Here is a 22,192-nt window from a genome sequence, read left to right as displayed (position 1 = left end):
AGGAATGGAAGAGACTTCTCAGAATGACCGACTACCTATCTGCCCAACCCCCCCCTCTACTTGGATATATGCTTGAGCCTCCCACGCTTGATTTTACATGTTTAGTGGGAGATCTATCACTCCAACGGACTCCCAAACGTCATGCACCGCGCATTGTACAACGGTCCAGTGCCCTTGTTGATGTTCATCATGACATCGCCGATGTTATTGAGTTGGTCTCCAGAGCTGGCGTATGTGAAGTGTGTGCAGATTGGATTGCTGGGCCCGATGCTACGGTCGACTCGGAAGGGGGCTGTGGCATCTCGGACAGCGCTTGAATGGCCCCCATGATTTCTTCCGTTCCGTCCTTTCCCCCGCTGGCAGGCTGGGCGACATCATTGGCTGCCAAGAGCAGCACGTTCTCGAGAATGCCCTTGCCCAGGTCTGCGGCGTCCTTCTCCTTGCCGGGCCGCCACATAGTGGTGCTGATGCACGATGCATACGGTTGGCCGGCGACCTCCTTCAATATGGCTTCCAGGCGCTCGCCCTTCACGCGGCAGCCGTCGACGACAAGCTTGACGGCGGCGCAGGCGTCCGCATCTAACTCGCTCTGCCGTATTTGCGTCTTCGCGGCCTCCAGAGTGACAAGGATATAAGTGGGAGGCGCTGACCAACTTCGCCAAACGGCTCGGGCGTACGGGCGATCGCTTTGAAAGAGCTGCAATGTGCCATTAATGATAGCGATGGTCGCGAAATTGCGCTGAGGACCTCGAGTCCCGACATGTGATGTCTTTCTCTGGTGCATCTGTTTGGGTTTGCTTGGTCGTGGTTGGTTGAGAACAATCACTGCATACGAAGAGACTGGGGTTTGGAGTGCCGGTGACTTGGCAGATGTCACAGGTTCCAGATTTCATTGCTTTTAACACTGGCGACATACGTTAGGCATCAACTGAAGGCACAAGAGGCGGTTCGTTATAAGCTGCCAGTGTCTCATCTGAATGTGTTGCGCGAGTATCTGGAGAGAATGAATTCAAGGTGCATTGCGTAAAGCCTCTTAAAAGGAATTCTCGACTAGCCACTTGTCTATAATTGGCCAATCTACGGTACTTTAGTCGAGTGCGCCACTGCTATCCATAGATGGTAACGTCCCGTTCGTTCGTCCAAACCCGAAGCTTCCATCACAACCTCCCAGGCCCTTCTAAGGTAGTTCTCAAAGGCACAATACTTAGGAGTGACGTAAGGAAATGGGTGCAGACCGAGCGTACTTTGGACTTTCTAGCATAAGTAAACTATAAGACCTCTGCCTCTGCAGGACGTTGCATCAATCATGTCAAAGTGCACATGTGCACACAGCCTTGTGTCCTTGTGGCGCCCGACTACCTAGGTAGTATGCCTCTGGGGACCGTCTGGTTGCACAACAGCAATTCGACCCAGCTAAACAGCCTTCTGAAGTTGTCGTTTGCCGATGACGTCTCATTCGGCTGGGAATCGTCCATACACTTCGCCCAAACCATTTGCCGCTGCCTCAAGTGGTGCAACAACTCGACCATTCAAGTCTAATTGCTAAACGAAAATGAACTTTTGGAAACCCTTCCCGATAAGCCTCTCCCTCAGCGGGGACACGCTCTTTCTGCCTTATTGGAGTCCACAGAGTCAAGCCCTGGCGCAATTCCGTGCGAATGGTCCGCCCCGCGGTCGGGATCTCGGAGATTAGGCCCCACCAGATGCCGAAGGTCTCGGCGTTCCCACTTCCTTTCCGCTCCGGTCATCGGCCGGACCGTCTGGCAATGCCGATTGGCTGGCGACCTCGGCAGCGAGGGACTTGTTTGTCAAGGACATGACGACTCTGATAAGAGGTGTTATCTTGACAATTGGGATACGCATTCCAGAGCGGGGGAGGCATTCACTCATCGGAATTCGAACAAGACAGATTTGGAAGACCCCAAGGAGACACGGACAGTCCTTATCAGACATGGACCCTGATCGACAAATCGGGCCATTCGATCCTTATCGTTCTCTTGTATGACGCGGGCACCGCTGGAAGTCTGGATCAACAGTTGGCTAACTGAGGACGGGTACAGATATGTCACCCCGGAATCATGGACTCAAGTGAGCAGCTTTGGTGTATAAGAAGGAGCTAGTCATGGCCGTATTGGCAGGTTGGGTCTTCTCGTGTGCCATCAACAGCTTTCCCACTTCACTTGTTGACACTCCTATCCGTTGACCAATCCCGTTTTAGCAGACATCAACATGGGGTCTGCCGCTGTTGATATTCCCCATCCCTTCGACCCTTTAACGCTGGGCGAGATTGAAACGGCCATCAGCATCGTCAAGACAGCCCATGGCGATGTCTTCTTCAACGTTGTGTCTTTGCAAGAGCCGCGTAAGGCCGAGATGACAGCATGGCTTGCAGAGCCCGACAATGCCCCCCGGCCCAAGCGGGTTGCCGAAGTCGTGGTCATTGCCCCTGGCGGCAAGGTGTACGACGGCTTGGTGAATTTGGCCGAGGCCAAGATCACCAAATGGGACCTCCTAGACGGAGAGCAGCCGATTGTAAGTGACCCAAATGTGCCCGAAAACTGCTCGCTGACACCCCTAGATCACCATGGAAGAGCTCCAACTGGTTGAACACATTGTCCGAAAAGACCCCAAAGTCATCGAGCAATGCGTCATCAGCGGCATCGGCCCCGAGGACATGGACAAGGTGTACTGCGATCCCTGGACCATCGGATATGATGAGCGCTTCGGCAGCTCCGTGCGGCTGCAACAGGCCCTCATGTACTACCGTCCCGACATCGACAATTGCCAGTACCAGTACCCCTTGGACTTCTGCCCCATCTACGACGCCGACAAGGGCGAGATCATTGCCATCGACATCCCCAAGGTCCGCCGCCCCTTAAGCAAGGCGCCGCCGCTGGATTACCATCCCGCCGCTGTCGAGAAGAGGGGCGGCTACCGGACGGATCTGAAGTCCATCAACATCACCCAGCCCGAGGGCGTTTCGTTCAGGATGGCCGGCCGGGAGATTGCGTGGCAGAGCTGGAAGTTTCATATTGGCTTCAACTACCGGGAGGGTATTGTTCTGAACAACATTACCTACAATGACAAGGGGACCCTCCGGCCCATCTTTTACAGGCTGTCCCTGGCCGAGATGGTCGTGCCATAGTAAGTTGGCTGAAGAGTGACAGTGGAACCCATGGACTGAGATTATTAGTGGGAACCCTGAACATCCTCACCACCGGAAGCACGCCCTCGACCAGGGCGAGTACGGCGCCGGGTACATGACCAACAGTCTTTCCCTCGGCTGCGACTGCAAAGGAACCATCCACTATCTAGATGCACACTTTCCCACGCGCTCCGGCGGTCTGCGCACCATCAAAAACGCCATCTGCATCCACGAGGAAGACGCGGGTATTCTGTTCAAGCACACTGACTTCCGCGACGACTCGGTCATTGTGACACGCGGCCGCAAGCTGATTATCCAGCAGATCTTCACGGCTGCCAACTACGAGTACGTGGTGGCCTGGATCTTCCACCAGGACGGCACCATCCAGCCCGAGATCAAGCTCACGGGCATCCTCAACACGTACGCCATGGACCCGGCCGAAGACACGCACGGCTGGGGCACCCAGGTGTACCCGGGCGTGAATGCGCACAACCACCAGCACCTCTTCTGCCTCCGCATCAACGCCAACGTCGACGGGCCAAACAACACCGTCTTCATGTCGGATGCGGTGCCCAGCGACGCGCCGGTGGGCAGCCCCGAGAACTACTACGGCAACGGCTTCTACAACCGGCGCACCAAGCTCGCCACGACGGGCGAGGCCGTGACCGACTACAACGGGGCGACGTCGCGCACGTGGGAGATTGCTAACACCAACCGGCTAAATCCCTTCAGCAAGAAGCCCGTCAGCTACAAGCTCGTCAGCCGCGAGGTGCCGGGCCTGCTGCCGAAGGAGGGCTCACTGGTGTGGAAGCGGGCGCCGTTTGCCCGGCACGCCGTGCACGTCACGCCCTGTACGTCCTTTTCTGACCCCTTCTTTGCCCCCCTCTCCCCCACCCCGCTCAAAAACCTCATCCCAGCTTTGTCTCCGCCCCATTGCGGCCATCCCTCCCATCAGTTTCCCGAGCCTTGTAACAATACACATCCTAACCTACCTATGCGCAACAGACAAAGACGACCAACTCTACCCCGCAGGCACCCACGTACCGCAAACATCGGGCAACACCCCACTCGGCATAGTGTCCTGGATCGGCTCCGGGCAGGAAAGCATCGACAACACGGACCTTGTGCTCTGGCACACCTTTGGCGTGACCCACTTCCCGTCCCCGGAGGACTTCCCCGTCATGCCGGCCGAGCCCATGACGCTGCTGCTGCGGCCGCGCAACTTCTTTGCGGGAAACCCCGTTATGGACGTGCCGCCGAGCTATGTGAGGGTGCCGAGTGAGGTAAAGAAGGAAGATGGGGGCTGGAAGGGGGTGAGCGATGGTGTGAGTCGGTTGGCTTTCTCGGAGGTTGGCCCAGGGGGGTGTTGTAAGTCGTAAAGGGCGGTCGGTAATACGCGGTGATCGGTTTTGGTCTTGTGAGCGAGCAGCCGGTGTGTGCTGCCGGTTGGGTTTAGGGTCTGTAAAGGAGGGGTCAGATACCTGTTGGCTAACGATTGCATCGACAAGTCTTACTTACAAATAAAGAACATCGCCCCGGCGTTTCCTATTGAAAATTTCCACCGGTTTCTCTCGTCACTGCACACGCCGCACCGTGTTGGCTGGCGGATGGACGACGACACGGGATGGAAAGCTCCGCGCCACCGTGTGATGTGAGGGCAGAGTTACGACCACCCTCGCCCATCAACAGAACCTGGGATTTCTGCAAAGAAAGTTGAGAACTTCAGATTGTTTACACCCAGTCAGCCAGCACCTGTTCACTCCTTCGAAGGAAATTCGACAAGCCGAGGAGCGGTGATGGAGTGACACCGTTGAATGTTCGTTCTGCTTAAGTCATCGCAGGCATCATGGCAGGAGAAGGGGCAGTCAGGGACAGAGTTGCTGTTGCCCTCCTCGATCTGGGTCTGCCCTGGCCAAAGTCCACGCCGTCGACGGACCCTCGTATGAAGTCTCAAGTTGAGGAAGCTAGGTTCTGTTCTTTCTCGCGCCGAATCCCCTCAACTCATCACTCGCCCAACGAGCCCAGTATGAGATCCGCCACCAACCTACTCGCCGCCATCCTCGGCTCCGCCGCCGGCTCATACGACCCCTTCCTCACCGTCCGATGCTCACATCTACTTGACCGCCTCCATCCTCACACTGCGGACGGATCTCAGGCGACCCCAACCCCAGCCATACCAATCTACAACTGAGTCTGGGCGGGTGCCGTGCTCACGGGAGCGGGCTACCGGACTGTCGTGGGCACAATCGACGTCCATACCCTCCGGCTGCCTAGCAGCCCCCTACATGCCGTCTCGGCATGGGTCGGCATTGACGGCGAAGCCACTTGCCCCAACGCCCTCCTGCAGGTGGGCGTCGACATGTACCTGATCAAGAGCGTGGCGCAGTACTGGGCATGGTGAGCCACAAACACAAACCCTTTTTGCAACTGCACCACTCAAGGAAAGAAACCTAGGACTGATCCGAGGGGTGCCCGTCATGACAGGTTCGGATGGTGGCCCAACCAGCCGACCTACTTCAGCGACGTTGTTATCTACGCCGGCGACACTGTCGGCCTGAACATCGCGGCGCAGTCGCTCACCTCGGCGACGCTTTCCCTTGTCAACACGTGCACGGGGCAGCTCGACCGCGCCAACGTGACCATGGACGAGGTGCAGGGGGGAGGGGGGCGCTGTGCGGGTTCAACACCGAGTGGATCTTCGAGGACTCTTCGGCCAGCAACGGGGTGCCGCTGGCCGATTTCGCGACCATCACCTTCTCGGGCACCAGGTTCGTCACGGACACGGGCGTCACGGGCAGGAGAAGGCCCAGATGACGGGGGTCAAGGAGAGCGAGAGTGCGGCGCCCGTGATTGGCTGTATCCAGATGGGTCTTGAGGTGGCGGGCTGGGACTATAAGGGGCGGACGAAGCCTTCGAATGTTGTGATGGGATGAACATGTGCCAGAGAGATGAATGTGGGACGTGGGAGGTCGCGCGGTGTGCATGTCAATGATAGCTTGAAAGGAGGAGGATGTTCACGTGGTCCCAGTCCCAGATATTCGTAGGTAGTGGCCTGATTTATTCCCGGGGGTGCTGACAGTAGCCGCCCGTTTACTCTGGAATTTCCTGGCTTTTGTTCTGTGATTGAGCCTGGATGGCGATAAACTTCTCTTTGTTGCGAATTCGACTTGGCTTCCTGTCCGGTGCAATCTTTGCTCCCTCCGGGATAGTAAATGGTTCGCTGCCGGCAACGGCTAGAGCGACAAACCTGCAAAGGCGTATTGTATCAGCAGAGTATATTGGTAGCAGACGTTGGTTTGACTCGAACGAGGTGCAGAAGAAGGCGGGGTGCTTACTTGGTATGGCTTCCCCTGGCAACCAGATTCCGCTCCTTGTCCCAGAAGGTTACCTGTGTGAAGGCGAGCGTCTTGCCGACTGATGGCCAAAGTAAGTTCCAGGACTGGGGCTGATGATAGGGAACCAGCGACCTTACTCTTCTCGCAGACGGCAGTTCCTCGGAGCTTATCTCCTTCCTTGCCGCCGCTGCTCAGGTATGTGACTGTTGGACAGTGTCAGCGAAGATACCTAGATTGTGGAGACCGGTATATCGGTCGGTTCATCAGGAGACTCACCGTTCAGGTCTGTCGAGACTCCGGTAGCATAGTACCCCTTGGCGGCGACGGCGAGTGATCCGCCGAGATCAACGAGGCTGGCGATTGTGCCGCCGTGGAGGATCTTTAGCCGGTTCTGCAGGGACTGTCTGTCAGAGACGCATGTCTGTTGCAACATGTTGGCGACCAAGCTCACCGTGTGGTCCGCCGTGATGCGCAGCTCAAAGTCTACGATGCCCATGTGGGCATTGATGATGCGGAGCTGCCGCTGTGAGCTTACCAGGCCCGAGTCTTGGGGATGGGTAACCGAACTTACATGCTGTCCAAAAAGTCTGGAGCCGTGGAGCGTGACATTCTTTGTTAGTTTGCCGCACGAGTTGCTTGCTTCACGGGGGATCGTTCAAGTACCGAGGCTCCAGTCCAGACTCGGCCATGAATGACGCCAAAACCTGCAACAATGGGTTAGACCACCAAAGTCTTGATTTAGACATGTTTAAGAAGACAAAACGGACCGATCGAACAAATCTCAAGGGTGTGAGCTTGGTGCCCGAGCTTGCTGCCATTTTGCTTTCCGTTCGGGGAGGGACGCATGAACCACATGAATATTCCGAGTGTTCATAGAGACGGGCTCCAAGATTGAGAGTCCTTGAAGCAGTCCCACTCTTTTCGGGACGTTGCGTGGATCTGTCACTTCATTTCCTCAAACGGTAACGAACGTCCATACAGAACTTCTGTACATAAGGTACTGTAGTCAACTCAAGCCCCTGTCGTCCGTTATGCCGGCGTTGCGCTGGCTTGGCAGTTCTTAGCGAATGTTATTCGTGCATTTCAGAAGGCCATCGACAAGGCTGCATCTTGCAACTTCAATCTTCTACCATCAACCACCATTTTACGCCCTGCCACACCACGATCCTGCCAGCGGCCCATCACAGCGCTGATAATGCGGATAATACATATTTGATACCGTGCGCAAGCAAGCACGCGCCATGTCGGTCGCGCAGCAGCAGTCGTACCAGCTCTCCGACTACCTGGAGAAGCTGCCCGGCACCACCTTTCGGAAGCTCTACCAGCAGCCCTCAACAGCCTTTGCCATATTCCGCCGCATGCTGCCGCCCTTGGCCAAGGTATTTGTCCAGGCTCTCCTCTACGCACCCGCGCCGTTACTGCTCTCCGAGCTCGACGTCTGGGTGCGCCCAGAGGGCAAGATGCACCGCGACCGCGCCCTCTCCATCCTCCGGTCGCTGCACATCATCCAGATCACCCCACCCGGAAAGGACAAGCCGCAAGAAATGCAGCTCACCACGAACTTTAGGAACAGCATGCGTTTGGCCCTCGAGGGCGGCGGTTCCCACAACAGCTTCGGTGTGCCGAGCACGCTACCCGTCGATCCGCGCATCGACATCGCCTATCTCGATCACTACGCCCGCAAGAAGTGGGAGGATATTCTACACTACATTGTAAACAGTGTTCCCGTGGATGGAGAGACAGGAGGCGGCGGCAGCAGTTTTTCTGGAGGCCCTAAGGCGAGCGTCAAGGATTTGCTGCTGATAGGGCGTCTCGTCGAGCGACGGCCGGACACGAGAGGCGGAGTGGGAATTACTCAGGCCGGATTTACTTTCTTACTGCAAGAGGCAAACGCCCAGGTCTGGACGTTGCTTTTGCTCTGGCTCGAGGCGGCCGACCGTGCTAAAAGCGCAGCCGAGCAGGCCAAAGGGCCGGCAAGTAATGCCGCAAAAAGCGACAGCATCGACATGCTTTCGTTCCTCTTCATGCTCGCCTCGCTCGAGCTTGGCCGCGCCTACGACACTGACGCGCTCACCGAGACCCGGCGCAACATGCTCCCCGCGCTCGTCGATTTTGGGTTGATATACATCCCCCGCGAGGACACGCGCCAATATTTCCCTACCCGCCTCGCCACAACCCTGACCAGCTCTGCCTCGGCCCTCCGCTCCGTCTCCTCCGGCTTCAGCGCCGCAACCGCCAACAACCTGGGCGACGCCGCCAGCCTCGGCACGACGCCCGACTCGTCCGGCGCCAGCAAGGGCTCCATCATTATTGAGACCAACTACCGTCTCTACGCCTACACGTCGTCGCCCCTGCAGATCGCCGTGCTGGCCCTCTTCACCCACCTCAACATGCGCTTCCCGGGCATGGTGACGGGCCGGCTGACGCGCGACTCGATCCGCCGCGCCATCGGCTTCGGCATCACGGCCGACCAGATCATCAGCTACCTGGCGTCGCACGCCCACGAGCAAATGGTGCGCGCTGCCGCGGCTACCGGTAGGCCCGTGCTGCCGCCGACGGTGGTGGACCAGATCCGGCTGTGGCAGATCGAGAACGAGCGCATGACGACGTCGGCGGGCTTCCTGTTCAAGGACTTTGACTCGCTCGAGGAGTACGTCTCGCTGAGCAGCTACGCCGAGGAGATTGGCGTGCTGATGTGGAAGAGCGACCGCAAGAGAATGTTTTATGCCAACAAGATTGAGCAGTTGAGGGATTACCTTAAGAGTCGGAAAAAGGCCGAGTAGGGTCAGGGAGGTGCAACGGCGAGACGGGAACTACAACTAATGGCTGCATGGGATAAGGCTTCGCATTCGGAAGGGGAGTTACGCGGCGTTTTAAGAGACGGTGCCCTCGGCGGCTTTTTTTAGGGAGAAGTTCTAGGGACCATGAATTGATGACACATTGTCGTTTCTACTCTGTATGGCTGCCCTACCCAGCTCCAACATAAAGCCGAATCCAGCAATAATCTATACCCGCCCCGTTTGGCTCCTTAGGTAACTATAATCTGCCAGTGCCGATAAACGCCATGCAGTGTCAACACGGCGCTTCATGCCAGGTCAACCTTGAGACCCAACCATGCGTAAACTTACTATACAAGAACAACTACACAGGTATTGCCAACACTGAGACCTATAAACCAACATTTTTGGTGTAGGCCAGGAAACCAACAGGCCAATACCCGCGTTGCTCAAAAGAAGCTGAAGTGCCGACCACCTTTTCTCCCCTTCTCCTTGTTCTCCACAACCGGGCTCTCCAAGTCAGCCAAGTGCCCGTCCACGGACTTCCCGTTCCCTCGATTGGCTCGCTGTTTTCCCCATCTCTCATGCCCGCTTGCTTGTTTGCCACCAGACATATCCCCGCTGCTGCCAATCAAGCTCCTCTTCAGCCGTCTGACCATCTCGCGTCCCCTTCTCCCAAACTCGTGTCCATGTCCATGCCCGTGATGCGAATGCTCGTGTTCATATTGTCCCGTTTGTTGTTGTTGTTGATGATATTGTCCGGCATGTTGATCCTGACTCTTGCCCTCTCCACAGCTATTCTTTCCTTGCCTTCCCGCGTTTCCCATCGCCTCCCATACCCCCCTTTCCATCCTCTTCTCCATTCCCATCGCATCACCCGTACCTGTTACCCTCGTTTTATCCTTACTCTGCCCCCTATCCTCACTCTCAAACCCCGTTCCACCTTCGTGGTTCCCAGATAGACCATAAGAATAACGGTGTTGGCCGCTGCTACGGCGATCATCCCCTCCACCGCTACCTCCGTATTCATCTACCCTCATACTTGTACAAATAGGCCCAGCAGGTCTAGCAGACCCGCCAACACGCCAACCAACCCCAGCAACCTGACCCTGCCCCTGACCCTGCCCCTGACCCAGACCCAGCCCCTGCCGCCATTGCCCCAGCCCCTGAGCCTGCCCCATTGAACTTGAACCCCCCACCGACGAAGACAAAGGCAAACCAGGCAAGAACTCCATTCTCCCCGTCCGCCTCGCATACGCCATCCGCCACTGCCGCAAGGACAGCCTCGCCGCGTCCGTCAGACATGCTCGCTCAAGGTGTGCCAGCGCCCGGCGGACTCGTGCCTCGTCGCCGCCCTCGGCTTCGGCTTCGGTCGCTTCGATGTGGCGCAGACTTGTCGTTGCGGTGCATAACCCCAGATTCCGGAGGCGGCTTCTTCTGGGGTCTGTCGTGGCACTGGCCGTAAAGGTCATCGAGGTTATGGTGCTTGTTAGGAGCGGGCGCGAGGGGTGTGATGGAGGGAGTTTGCTTGTAATCGTTAAAGGATGTTTGTGGGCAACTGTGGTGACGAGCTGCTCGTTGATTAAAGTAGATTGCGTTGAGAAGGGTGATTCGGGGTCTGGCTGGTTGCTATTGCCGCTGCTGCTGTAGGAAGACCTCTGCAGGATGGCGCCGCTCGTAGCGGACTGCGGGATGCGGCTTGGCTGGCGTGAGTGAGCGTCTTGATCCGTGGTTGATCTGTCGCTGCCTGGTATGTGCTTGCTCGGAGAAACGCGAGTGACGGAATATATTGACGTTGAAGGGTTGTTCTGCGCTGCCGCGGAGGCTTTGCTGGTCAGAGGCGGCAGGGACGGCTTCGCGATTTGGGCTTTGTTGATTCGGGCGAGACGGAATGGTTCCAGTAGCTCGTTGTGGAAGCGGTCGTGCAGCGCCATAAAACGGCCGGCCCAGTACTGCGGCGGCATTGCGGTTGTGACAGCGTAGATGTCAAGCTCGCGGCTAGCCTGTGGGGTAGGATGCCCTGCGGTCCATGATGCCTGAGCCCTCGATCCCCCGGCGATGTCTTGAATGTGGCTCACGGTGCTTGACTGGCAAGACTCTCCACTGACATTGCGGCTGCTGGTGCCCCGGCTCGTGAGTGAGCCACGGGAGAAAGACTTAGTAAGACCGGAGATAACACTGGAGGGCCGACTTTTGGGGATTCCAAGCCGGGGCTGTGCCGCTGCGGTAGCTTCTGCTGTTCGGAATGCTGGCGCTTGGTCCTCGTCGTTGCTAATATCACTGGCAAAGGACGAAGAGCGAGATAAACGACTGGCATAACGTGCTGGCGCATGGTTGGGGGGGACGAGGCTGTTGACCATCACTGGTCTCCGGCCAAGCTTGTTGGGATTCCCGTCCAACCCTTGTCGATGCATCCAAGAGTCATGCGGTTTGGGGTCTCGTCGAGCTTCCCGTCCTTGGGCGTCCGCCATCGCTCAGGCAAAAACTTGATACTCCAATTGATGGTCGATAAGACCCTCAGTGCGACGATAACTCCGACGAAATTCAGGGTGCTGCAGGTGTGGCGAGCCAACTCTATCCAAACCCCCAAAATTCTTCTGAGTATGCCCAAGTCTGCGCTGACCGAGCCCTTGAGGATGGCGAAGTTTGAGGATACAGAAGCTCCGACTACCCGAATGGTAGCCCGAAAGAGGTGATAGTAGAGCGAGCCCAAATTCACGAAAGCACCGACAGCAGTGAACAGCGAGGCGTTAGCCTTTCCTTTCTCTTCGAATTTGTCCTCTCCACAACGTTCGGAAATCTGTGTCGCTGTGGTCGGTGCTGGTTGCGAAAATAAGCTTAATGTTTCCTCAACTCTTCTCTTGACGTCAATAACAGGCATGTATGCCAGAGTAAACTCCTCTGACGGACTGTTAGTAAACTGGCATCAGACGCAACCTTTTTTGATGTTCCTACTTGCCGGACAAGAGTGTTGAGCAGTTCGTTTCACAACCTGGGCGAATCGTCGAGACGGAGGCGAACTGATCGCCTGGACACAGCGATGTTGGTGGCCTTCTCCTCCTCGACGGGCCTGGGCTAACCGTAGTCTTTAAGTGGAGAGGTTGGGGTGCGATAATTCGGATGCTGAGGCCAGAAGGGGTGTCGTCCTCATCCGGTTCTGACCAAGAGTCCGTCTCAGAACTCCAGGGACCCGATTGCAGCCTTTTACTCATGGCAGGTTAGCAAAGGGACAAGGACAGCGGCTGGATGAGGTAGATCTGGAATCCTGGGAGTGATGACGGGTGCTGTGTGTATAGCTAGTGTAAAAGGCGAGGGTTGCTTCAGACAACCGGTAGAAGAAGAGCGAATTCGACTTGGCGATAGGGCAGGCTTGGGCCGCGGGCAGTGACAGGTTACATACTATCTATTGAAGAACGCGACGAATACCAAACGTGCCCTGAGGAAGAGATGCAGTGCTCGAGTCTCGAGGAAGTTGCGAGGGTGTCGTCGCAGGTGGAAGGCAGAGCGACCTGACAGGCAAGCCGACCCATGCGTAGGAAGACCGAGAAGGGAATGGCCGTCTAGCAGATCAGATCGAAGAAGCCGCCCTCACCAGTGGGTACCGATTCGTGGCCGCTGCCGGGTGAGTGACAACAAAAGTACGAAAGCCGGAAATCACGCCCATTACCAATAACCGCAGCCGTCTCCAACAACATCAGATAAAGCGACATGATACCAGGCCAAGATACTCAATCCCATATACCAAAAGACGCTCAACCAAACTGGCCATGCTCCAAGTTATGCATACCCTGAACCGCAATGTCTGCAACATAGACGCTGTGCCTTTGAACCCAAAGCGTTGTTCCCTTCTTTCATCATTGAAGAGGCCAATCGTCCATGTTCCTTTTTTCCCTCTTCTTTTCGGAGGAGGGAGATTTAGGAAGCTCATCCCGGGACCCGAAACTGCGATGCTGGAGTACCTGCAACGGCCGCGATGTACATGCCTACTCATGCGCCAACGGCATTACCAACGTTGTTGGCGCCATGGGCAAAAGAGGCAGTGTAGGCGGTGATGGTCTGAACGAACGAGTAGAGCTGCTCAACCGCGTTGGCATACTTGAGGGACGTCACTCTAGACACGCTACATGTGACGACGCTCGAAACCCTGACCGAAACCTCGCGTGGGTGTCAGGGTGGCTACAGGCTCACATCCTGATGGGCAGAGCTTGTTGAAGGTAGGTAGTCTGGAGCGCCGACCCCGCTAACCCTTCCCGCGCACGCCTCCGCGCCGTCCGCCCCTTTTCTTCCGGCGTGACCCCGCCGCCGCCCTCGGCCTAGCTTCCCCACCGCCCCTGATCACTGGGACTCGATCGAGAAACCGATTCCAGCTGGGTCGGCTCACGAGACGTCGCTATTCATGCTGTCCAACGAGCACCCCTCGGCTAATTCCTCAACTCATCCGCGTGGTCCCAGCCGACGATCTTGAAGTGAAATATCTCGTCGCCCTGTCCTCGTGGAATTGGATTTCCGTTCGAGTCCCAGAGCGCGCGCTCGACGTAGGTGACATTGCCGTCCCAGTCGACGAGGATGACCGTCTGGCGCTGGGTGCCGTAGAGGCCCGTCTCAAAGCCGTTGGGCTTTGGAGGGTCCGGCCGCGCCGCCATCGTCAAGACCTCGACAGCGGGAGAGAAGTCGTGGTTTGTCTGCTTCACGTTACCCTGTCGCTGCGCCTCGCTCATTTCCTGTTGGTGCCGTGGGCCGCCGAAGGCCGGGATGAAGATGGAGTTCTTGAGGTGAGCCAAACCCTCTTCGAGGTCCATGGCGTGGTTGGGCGGGAATTCGTCGCGGTCCAAGATCTGGAAAAGCGAGGTAAGGAGCTCCTGCTCGTCGCCAGCAGCGGCAAGGGCGCGGTTCAGCATGTCAGTACCTTGGATGATCTTGGGCCAGAGCGCGTCCTTGTTCTCGTCGCTTGGTTCCAGGTAGGTGGCGTTGCTGAGGCCGTAGGAAGAGCCGCGTTGCCCGCAAATCCAAGGAACTTGTTCGGCGTCGTCGCAGCGGTTCGAGATAATTGCCAGCGGCTGGATGTTCTTCTCTCCCGACACCTTGCGCAGCTTGCCGCAGAGCAGCGAGAAGCCACCCACACCCTTGACGCCGCCGTCGTCCAGCATACGGTGCACAAACTGCTTCGTCGACTCGGCCGGATCTGCCTCGAGCCATGCCGTCACCATCGCGCCCCGGCTGCGGGTTCCCTGTACAGGATGCGCCGCGTCGGCAGTGTCCATCTCTCGGTAGTTGGTCAGCACGGCGAAGTTGCCGCCCTTGGTGATGCCCAACCACGTCCCTCGCTCGGCTCTGTATAGATCCCGACTGGAGAGGACTGCTAGCTCTTCCCGAGACCCGTCCGTGCCATTGGCTGGCCCATTCGGAACGGCCGGCTGAGGCCGGGCTGTCCACCAATGCGGGCGGCTGGTTGGTCGGAGAATGTACTCGTCTCGGTTGTCGAGCACGATCAACGCATACTGCGGATGTGATGTTGAAATGAGGACGATACACATGCTGGCTGCACTGTGTTTGGCGCCGAAAGATGTATGGCAAAGAGGGGTATCGTAGGTGCTCTTGAGAATGCAAATCGTGTTTGGATCACAAGTAGACTCCAACACGCACTCCAGCGCTGTCAGGCTATGCTTATATTTTAGATGTACGGGAAGGTTCGCTGTGTCAGGCAACTCTCGGCAGGCGATGTTGTCTAAGCTAGCCTCGGTCAAAGCAGAGTCCATCACCTGACACTGGCAATGACAACGCACCGACTCGTGAAAGGCAGAGCAGAGGAGTCATTGGGCTGCAACTCGAGCGTGAGGCGGGTCGCAGACAATATGATGTTGAGTTTGCGGAACCCAGGAGCATCCAGGTCTTTTTGGTCAACCAATGGCTTTTGCAACACCATTGACAGCAGCCAACGATGAGAGATGGAGTCGGGTAGTTGAAACCCCCGGATTTTCAGTGGGCAGGCGAAAGGCATGGGCTACGGCATCCACTTGTTACGGAAGGGACCCACTTGCTTGCATAGCCACTGTAACACCCTGGAAGAGGCCGATGAGAAGGACGGACTCCAGCGTGAGCAACCTCGGCAAATTGAAACTTTGGACTGTCATCAAGAAGCCGTTATTGACAGTCTATATGTCATACCTACTGATCTTGTGTCCTGCGCATCGTCCCATTTCCATCTTAGCACAACCGCCAGTGCAGGAACGGAATGGAATACTCCCGCCCCAAGAGGAGGAGACTCGGACAGAACAACGCACACGAGCAGCTGCAGGGCCAAAGTTTGCCCCGCATTCTGCCCACAAACTTTGACGCCACGGACGTGAAGTGCGGAACAGCGGTGTCATGACTAAGGTGACCTGGACCAGTCGAGTCTGGTAGTACCTCCGTAACGACGAGAGGGTGAAGATTCCAAAATCAACCCAGGTACACTACTGTGTGGTGTTGCCGTTGATGTGGATCTGGGGTGGGAATGGAGAGCGTCTCAGCGGCCGGAGAAGACCTGTGACGTGACGCACATCGCCGTCTTCAGAAGGGCTGACGAATCAGGGCCGCTTTCTCTTGTCCGTCTTAGGTTCCTGGCCTGCTGGCGTGCCTCGTTCTGAGTGCCACTGCGGGGCATTTCACCGCGGTTACTGGTGCCGGGGAAAAAAATCTCTGATTGAGTCACTCAAACTAGGAGGGGCAGAGGGACGACTATTTTAGCGACATCGGGAACTTGGAAGCCGCAAATCTTCCCTCTCACATTTACCTTGAATCTCGATCAACTCTCTTACCATCGATTTCCATTGCGGGTTGCCTAGATCGTTCAACCAGCCCCAAACTCACAGACAAACACCATGTGCGGCACAAACGGAACGAGCGGTGCCAATGGCACGAGCAATGGCGCCAATGGGGTATGTCTTGCTGGCCCTGCATCGGCTCCCTTATCATCTTATCGACTCGAGATGTCTACGCTCCAACGCTGAGGTGCCCTTATTTGCCCGTGATACTCATATCTCCCGTCACAGGGTGCCAATTTCCGGTCGAACCCGTACCAGCCCGTCGGCGACTTTCTCTCCAATGTCGGCAGCTTCAAGATCATCGAGTCGACATTGCGCGGTCCGTCCCCGGCTCCAATTGCCTGTTGACCTGCGTCGCTGACTACCGTCTCAGAGGGCGAGCAATTTGCCAATGCCTACTTTGATACCGAGACCAAGATCAAGATGTCAGTAGTCGCAAGCGCCTGCTGGAAGCCCACATACAGCCATCGCTAACTTTGCCGTCGTCTAGTGCCAAGGGTATGATGGCTCGGTGCGCTGCCCCGCTCGACCCTGAATTGGCTACTGACACCACTCCCTTGTGGTACAGCCCTCGATGCCTTCGGCGTCGACTACATCGAGTTGACCTCGCCTGCTGCCTCTGAGCAGTCGCGCAAAGATTGCGAGGCCATCTGCAAGCTCGGGCTGAAGGTGCGTTTCCCTTTTCGCGCTCGAAAACACATGGAACTTGCAACTAACAGCCCGCATCGTAGGCCAAGATTCTGACACGTGAGTCTCCGATTTCGGCGATGGACCCACCGAGTCCCCAAACTGACACCCACAAGACGTCCGCTGCGACATGCGCGATGCCAAGCTCGCCGTCGAGACTGGTGTTGACGGCCTCGACGTCGTCATTGGCACATCCAGCTTCCTGCGGGAACACAGCCATGGCAAGGACATGGCCTACATCGAGAAGACGGCGATCGAGGTGATCGAGTACATCAAGTCGAAGGGCCTTGAAGTGCGCTGTGAGTTCTCCCCAGCTTTCTCCCGTTTACACACGATACATCACAATTGTCGATGCCCACTCTCCTGGTTACCGAGACGAGAGGCTGTTTCAAGGACTTCGATTGGGCCTGGAAGATGAGGCGGAGGAGGGCGTGGGACAATGGGCGGGGCCTGCTATGAAAAGAGCGTGGCTCTTATTCTGTCGGAATCTGGCGATTCTCTGCGGCCCATTCCGTCGGCTGTCGGGCGCCCAGATCAACCCATGGGTCATGATTCGTGGTGAGCTCCATGCTAACAGTACATAGTCTCCAGCGAAGACTCCTTCCGGTCTGACCTGGTCGACCTCCTGTCTCTGTACAGGGCAGTCGACAAGGTCGGCGTTAACCGTGTCGGTATTGCCGATACCGTTGGCTGCGCCTCCCCCAGACAGGTCTACGACGTATGTCTCCTTGACACATTCACCAAGTTTTCTCGCTGGCTAACTTAGTTCGACAGCTCGTCCGGACGCTCCGTGGTGTTGTTTGTATGTGCTCGAATTAGATATATCAGGACCGCACTAACCCTTTTAGCCTGCGATATTGAGACACACTTCCACAACGACACTGGCTGCAGTATCGCAAATGCGTATGTTGTCCCATTGTCCATACGGTCTGCCTTTGCTGACTCGTCCCAGTTATTGCGCACTGGAAGCCGGTGCCACTCACATCGACACCAGCGTGCTTGGCAGTAAGTACATCCGGCTGCACTTCGTTCTCTCTTGGACCAGTGCTGACGAATTTCCCCAGTTGGCGAGCGCAACGGTATCACTCCTCTCGGCGGCCTCTTGGCCCGTATGGTCGTGACCAGCCCCGAGTATGTCAAGAGCAAGTACAAGCTGCACATGCTTAAGGAGGTTAGTTGTAACCAGACAATCTACTTGGATTATCCTGACTCCCTCCCCAGATTGAGGATATGGTCGCCGAGGCGGTTGAGGTGAACACGCCTTTCAACAACCCTATCACGGGCTTCTGCGCATTCACCCACAAGGCCGGCATCCACGCTAAGGCCATTCTCAACAACCCCAGCACATACGAGATTCTCAACCCGGCCGACTTTGGCTTGACCCGCTATGTCCACTTCGCGTCGCGCCTGACGGGCTGGAATGCTGTCAAGACAAGAGTTGGGCAGCTTGGTCTGACCATGACTGATGATCAAGTCAAGGAGGTTACGGCCAAAATCAAGGCGCTGGCGGACGTACGGCCCATCGCCATCGACGACGCCGATTCCATTATTCGCAGTTTCCACCTGACTCTGCACGAGCAGCCAGGCAAGGCTGCACCAGTTGAGGTTCAAAACGGCGAGCAGGTTGAGGTGGCTAACGGGCAATAACTCATGCATTTCTCAGGGGGGCTGAAGTCTGTATGAAGGGGATTTTCTTTGAACTTAACTTGACCATATGATTCCGGAGTTTGTGGGGAAAAGGCGAGGAATGGGTTGAAAATTTGCGCATTTGTTTGCTCCAGATTCGGGACAGCAAAAGTTCTGCATGGTAGTGTAGCTGCCAGAGGCAGAGTAGGGGTTATAACAAGTGTATGTCTCATCATGCCATGTCGCCCAGCCAAGGTGCCCGTGTTCGAGTGTGAAGGGAGTCAAGGGGAAAAGGGCCTCGCACGCTCGGGGTCTGAGTTTCAAGAATGTTGTTGACCGCCTTTGCCCTTCCCCGCCAATGACAGATGTCCCTGGACCAGTATAATTGCGGGTGTGGACGTCATCGTGCATGCAGACAGAGCATTTGCAGGACCCTTTAAGCAGCAATTGCCATGCATTGATTGTCTTTTCACGTGGGGCCCTGGAAACCTTATTCGAGTCCGAGAAGAATATCCTGTCAGCCTGGCTGCCCCTTGAACTTGGGGCGCCCGGCGGCCCAAGAGAGAAAAGTGCATGTACAGATGTGGCATCGAGGAGGAGCAAAAACGCGGCACACAAGCTCCTTTCGGTTACATGACGACTCACTCTGGTCTCTCTTTGATCCTTAGCCACAAATCGCTAATCCTTGGGCTCCTGACATTTGCTTCTCATGACATGTCGTATCTGGTTGGCGATGTGAGAATCGTGTGTATATATCTTTCCTTTCCTTTCCCTTTGGCAGCTTCGTCGTCAGCTCCGAGATAGATGCACTTTGTTGATAACAGACCGAAGGATCCGTTTGCTTGTCTATGCGCTATAACCTTGCAATATAACAACTCGTTTCCTAGTTGTTGACAATCACCCACCTTGCTGCCCGACCCTGAAAAGTTTTCGAGTCATTCGACATATGGTTTGGTCAGTTCACCACGACACTGGATCTTGAAGTTTGTTGTCTCGTAAGACGAACGGTGTTCGCACACGGACCATTTCAATGCCGGCTAACAAACGAGTCTTGGCACCCTCCAAGCTAAGGCACCCTTGCATTTTCGGGTCGCTACTGACCCACTCTCTGTCGTCATCGGACCAACACTTGAACCTGAGACCAGCCAGAACCCCTCCTTTGTGCGTTCCGTAAAACCATCCGAACACGCACCAGCGAAACCAACCAACCTCGTCCAGGATCACCAGCCCAGACATCGAAATACAGGAGCATCAGCCGTTCAAGGCTTACAACGGCCTGTGCTCCGCATCGTTGCCCTATCCGACCAACGAACATCACAATACCCACCGAGTTGACCTTCCGTATTTCGTGTGACCACATCAAGGAAGCACGGTCATGGCCTACCGATCCTCCGCCCCGGACCTCCCCCGCCCGGAGCGCACGACTGAGCGCTGGGACCGCGAGCGCTACGAGCACGAGCGCGACCGTGACCGCTACGGCGACATGCGCGAGCGCTTCGAGGAGGAGGACGACCACGTGTATGTGCGACGCGGCACACGTCCCGCATCGCGACCCGCACCGCGCGACCGCGACCAGGATGACCGGTCTTCTACCACGGTGGGACCGTCCGACAGAGACAGAGACTGGAACCGCGAGCGGCGGTTCCGTGGCGGCAGAGCAGACGAAGATGACGACGTTGTCATTCACGAGCGGTCGCGCGAGAGACGCAGGGTCGTGTACGACGACGAGCCGCCGCATGTCGTGCGCCGGGAACCTCCCCGACGCGCCGTGTCGCCTCCTCCGTGGCGTCGTCCGGTTTCTCCTCCTCCGCGGGGAGAGGTTGAGGTGGAGAAGTCGCGGGTGGTGTTTGAGAAGGAGCGGTATCGCAGCCCGTCGCCCGCCCCCAGGAGGCCGCCGGTGATGCTGAGGCGCCAGTCGAGTCTGGATACCTTTGACCGCAAGCCGACGAAGCGATACTGGGAGCGGGAGGAGTACGGGCCGCCCGCGAGAAGGGACGATTATCGGGTGCCCCCGTATGTGGATATCCCTCTGCCCAGGACCAAGGCCCTACCGCCGCCGAGGGTTTATGCCGAGCGGGAGTACGCAGACGAGATTCAGGTGTCAGATCCGCACCGGTATGGGGATGATGACTTCCACGCGTACCCTGAGAGGGTGCGTGAGAGGGAGACTGTGAGGACGCGCCGCCGCGATTCGAGGGTGAGGAGGCGGTCGAGGTCGTCGAGCACGAGCAGTTCAAGCAGCAGTGGCGGCACGGCATTGACGACGAGGAGTGAGTATCCCAAGAAGGGCAAAACGCGCATCCCGGCCCGGCTGGTGTCGAAGCGCGCGCTGATCGACCTTGGGTACCCGTATGTCGAGGAGGTACGTTGATGCTCCTTCTCGACACAAGGGAAAGCCAATAGCGTGGCTGACTCTGATTCAGGGCAACGTCATTATCGTGCAGAAGGCACTCGGCCAGCAGAACATAGACGACCTGCTCAAGCTCAGCGATGATTACAAAAAGAGTAGGTTTACACTATGCTTTGAAAGAGCGGAGCAGCTAATGGTCTTAGGTGAACTCGAAATCGCCGCCGCCCGGTCCACCGCCGGCGACATTATTGAAGAGCGCATCGAGCGCCGAACCGAGATCTACGAAGGCGCCGCCGCCCTGCCCGCGCCTCCCCCCGCGCCCGTCGCTACCGGTAACGGCCCCATCATCGTCGACGCCCATCCGCCCCAGCAGCCGGTCGAGGTCGTCAAAACAACCGTCATCCGCGACGTCTCGCCCACCCGGTACACCACCACCTCCTACGACACCACCACTTCGTACGACACAGCCAGCTCGTATGACACCTACACGACCACGACCAGCTCCCCCACCGTCGTCCTCGACCGCACCCGGGAGGAATCCACCCACATCCCCGTCGGCCCCGTCGCGCTCGCAAGCCACAACACGCACCGCTACCCCCATGGCCACCGGTACGACGTCTACGAGACGGAGGACCTGCGCTCCGAAATCCGCCACTTGGAGAAGCAGCTGGCGAGGCGGGAACGCAGCCGCCATCGCAGCCGCCACAGGAGCATGAGCAGGGGCGGCGAGATGGTCCGCGCCGAGCGGCTGAGCACCGGCGAGCTGGTCCTGTATGACGAGGAAGTCGAGATCGTGCAGGAACCGACGAGGGCTGGGCCCAGGATCGAGAAGGATAAGAGAGGTAGGCTGTCTATTAGCGTGCCGAGGTACCGGTGAGAGGGTGCGTCGGCGTGTTTTTTCCATGTCTTTCGAATCTTTTGTGGTTTGTTCGATGCTTGATACTCTGGTCACACCTTTAGTTCTCTTTCCTTTTCTCGCTTCACATCCTCTCGCGTTTGCTTTACTTTTTTCTTGCCTGCCCTTAGAGTGGTCTCCGGGTGGATTAAACCAAGTTGGTTGGTGTCGGTTCCATGTCTGTTGTTAGTCGCGACCGAGTCCGGTTCGCACTGAATGTGTGCTGATATGGCCCGTCTCTACAGGTCCCCCACCGCGGTTGATGAAGGCCATGTTGGCTACTTTGACTTAGATTATATTCCGGTCCTAGCTCCGTGTCAAGCGTTGGGAACATGTGGTTATAGCTGGATAGGAGGATGAGATGGCTTGGCAGATAACTTGTTGGTCCGAACTTTGATGAGCTAACCGGATGTGAATGGTGCGTCATGAGCTACGATGTGATGACTATCTTTCTTTGGCTCATTCATACCAATATACGATGTTGATATCGAGATAATGAGTTGGATATGGAGTTCTTGGGGATTAGATAGTTCCTAGCAATAGTCAGTTTATGTTTCTGTTATGGAAAGTCGGC

At 56.8% G+C, this 22,192-nt stretch overlaps 9 protein-coding genes across 9 annotated transcripts; 5 read left to right on the top strand and 4 right to left on the bottom strand.

The window, feature by feature from the left end:
* Positions 1–116: 116 nt before the first annotated feature.
* N657DRAFT_630888 (uncharacterized protein) lies at positions 117–893 on the bottom strand (the record flags this gene model as incomplete). Its single annotated transcript, XM_062791015.1, has 3 exons — positions 117–225; positions 282–784; positions 834–893. 3 exons carry the CDS (start codon positions 891–893, stop codon positions 117–119), a joined length of 672 nt encoding a protein of 223 aa, XP_062650741.1.
* A 949-nt stretch (positions 894–1,842) lies between these two features.
* On the top strand, positions 1,843–4,681 carry N657DRAFT_661255 (uncharacterized protein). Its single transcript, XM_062795088.1, has 5 exons — positions 1,843–1,999; positions 2,061–2,532; positions 2,579–3,144; positions 3,194–3,996; positions 4,151–4,681. The coding sequence occupies exons 2-5, from the start codon at positions 2,230–2,232 to the stop codon at positions 4,522–4,524; spliced, it is 2,046 nt and encodes a 681-aa protein (XP_062650740.1). The 5' UTR covers positions 1,843–1,999; positions 2,061–2,229; the 3' UTR covers positions 4,525–4,681.
* An 823-nt stretch (positions 4,682–5,504) lies between these two features.
* Positions 5,505–5,959, top strand: N657DRAFT_630886 (uncharacterized protein; the record flags this gene model as incomplete). Its single annotated transcript, XM_062791014.1, has 3 exons — positions 5,505–5,542; positions 5,630–5,795; positions 5,837–5,959. 3 exons carry the CDS (start codon positions 5,505–5,507, stop codon positions 5,957–5,959), a joined length of 327 nt encoding a protein of 108 aa, XP_062650739.1.
* A 276-nt stretch (positions 5,960–6,235) lies between these two features.
* On the bottom strand, positions 6,236–7,298 carry N657DRAFT_677672 (Thioesterase/thiol ester dehydrase-isomerase; the record flags this gene model as incomplete). Its single annotated transcript, XM_062796005.1, has 8 exons — positions 6,236–6,392; positions 6,481–6,559; positions 6,618–6,683; positions 6,757–6,871; positions 6,932–6,997; positions 7,052–7,067; positions 7,144–7,184; positions 7,248–7,298. 8 exons carry the CDS (start codon positions 7,296–7,298, stop codon positions 6,236–6,238), a joined length of 591 nt encoding a protein of 196 aa, XP_062650738.1.
* Positions 7,299–7,589: 291 nt separating this feature from the next.
* Positions 7,590–9,477, top strand: N657DRAFT_640848 (transcription factor Tfb2). The gene has a single exon (XM_062792045.1). It carries the CDS (start codon positions 7,722–7,724, stop codon positions 9,261–9,263), a length of 1,542 nt encoding a protein of 513 aa, XP_062650737.1. The 5' UTR covers positions 7,590–7,721; the 3' UTR covers positions 9,264–9,477.
* Positions 9,478–9,900: 423 nt separating this feature from the next.
* Positions 9,901–11,221, bottom strand: N657DRAFT_677670 (uncharacterized protein; the record flags this gene model as incomplete). Its single annotated transcript, XM_062796004.1, has 2 exons — positions 9,901–10,036; positions 10,515–11,221. The coding sequence occupies 2 exons, from the start codon at positions 11,219–11,221 to the stop codon at positions 9,901–9,903; spliced, it is 843 nt and encodes a 280-aa protein (XP_062650736.1).
* A 2,457-nt stretch (positions 11,222–13,678) lies between these two features.
* Positions 13,679–14,791, bottom strand: N657DRAFT_564862 (uncharacterized protein; the record flags this gene model as incomplete). Its single annotated transcript, XM_062788318.1, has 1 exon — positions 13,679–14,791. The coding sequence occupies one exon, from the start codon at positions 14,789–14,791 to the stop codon at positions 13,679–13,681; it is 1,113 nt and encodes a 370-aa protein (XP_062650735.1).
* Positions 14,792–16,551: 1,760 nt separating this feature from the next.
* N657DRAFT_640845 (homocitrate synthase mitochondrial precursor) lies at positions 16,552–18,722 on the top strand. The gene is made up of 9 exons (XM_062792044.1): positions 16,552–16,729; positions 16,792–16,807; positions 16,864–17,046; positions 17,332–17,465; positions 17,522–17,549; positions 17,596–17,650; positions 17,700–17,752; positions 17,812–17,918; positions 17,969–18,722. Exons 3-9 carry the CDS (start codon positions 16,878–16,880, stop codon positions 18,392–18,394), a joined length of 972 nt encoding a protein of 323 aa, XP_062650734.1. The 5' UTR covers positions 16,552–16,729; positions 16,792–16,807; positions 16,864–16,877; the 3' UTR covers positions 18,395–18,722.
* Positions 18,723–19,748: 1,026 nt separating this feature from the next.
* On the top strand, positions 19,749–21,600 carry N657DRAFT_630881 (uncharacterized protein; the record flags this gene model as incomplete). The annotated part of the gene is made up of 3 exons (XM_062791013.1): positions 19,749–20,735; positions 20,797–20,878; positions 20,927–21,600. The coding sequence occupies 3 exons, from the start codon at positions 19,749–19,751 to the stop codon at positions 21,598–21,600; spliced, it is 1,743 nt and encodes a 580-aa protein (XP_062650733.1).
* Between the last annotated feature and the right edge of the window lie 592 nt (positions 21,601–22,192).

The sequence above is a fragment of the Parathielavia appendiculata genome, assembly GCF_033297405.1.
Source record: "Parathielavia appendiculata strain CBS 731.68 unplaced genomic scaffold N657scaffold_2, whole genome shotgun sequence".
NCBI lineage: Eukaryota > Fungi > Ascomycota > Sordariomycetes > Sordariales > Chaetomiaceae > Parathielavia > Parathielavia appendiculata.
Note: the sequence above shows the minus strand (reverse complement) of the source record. Positions and strands in the feature narration are given on the sequence as shown.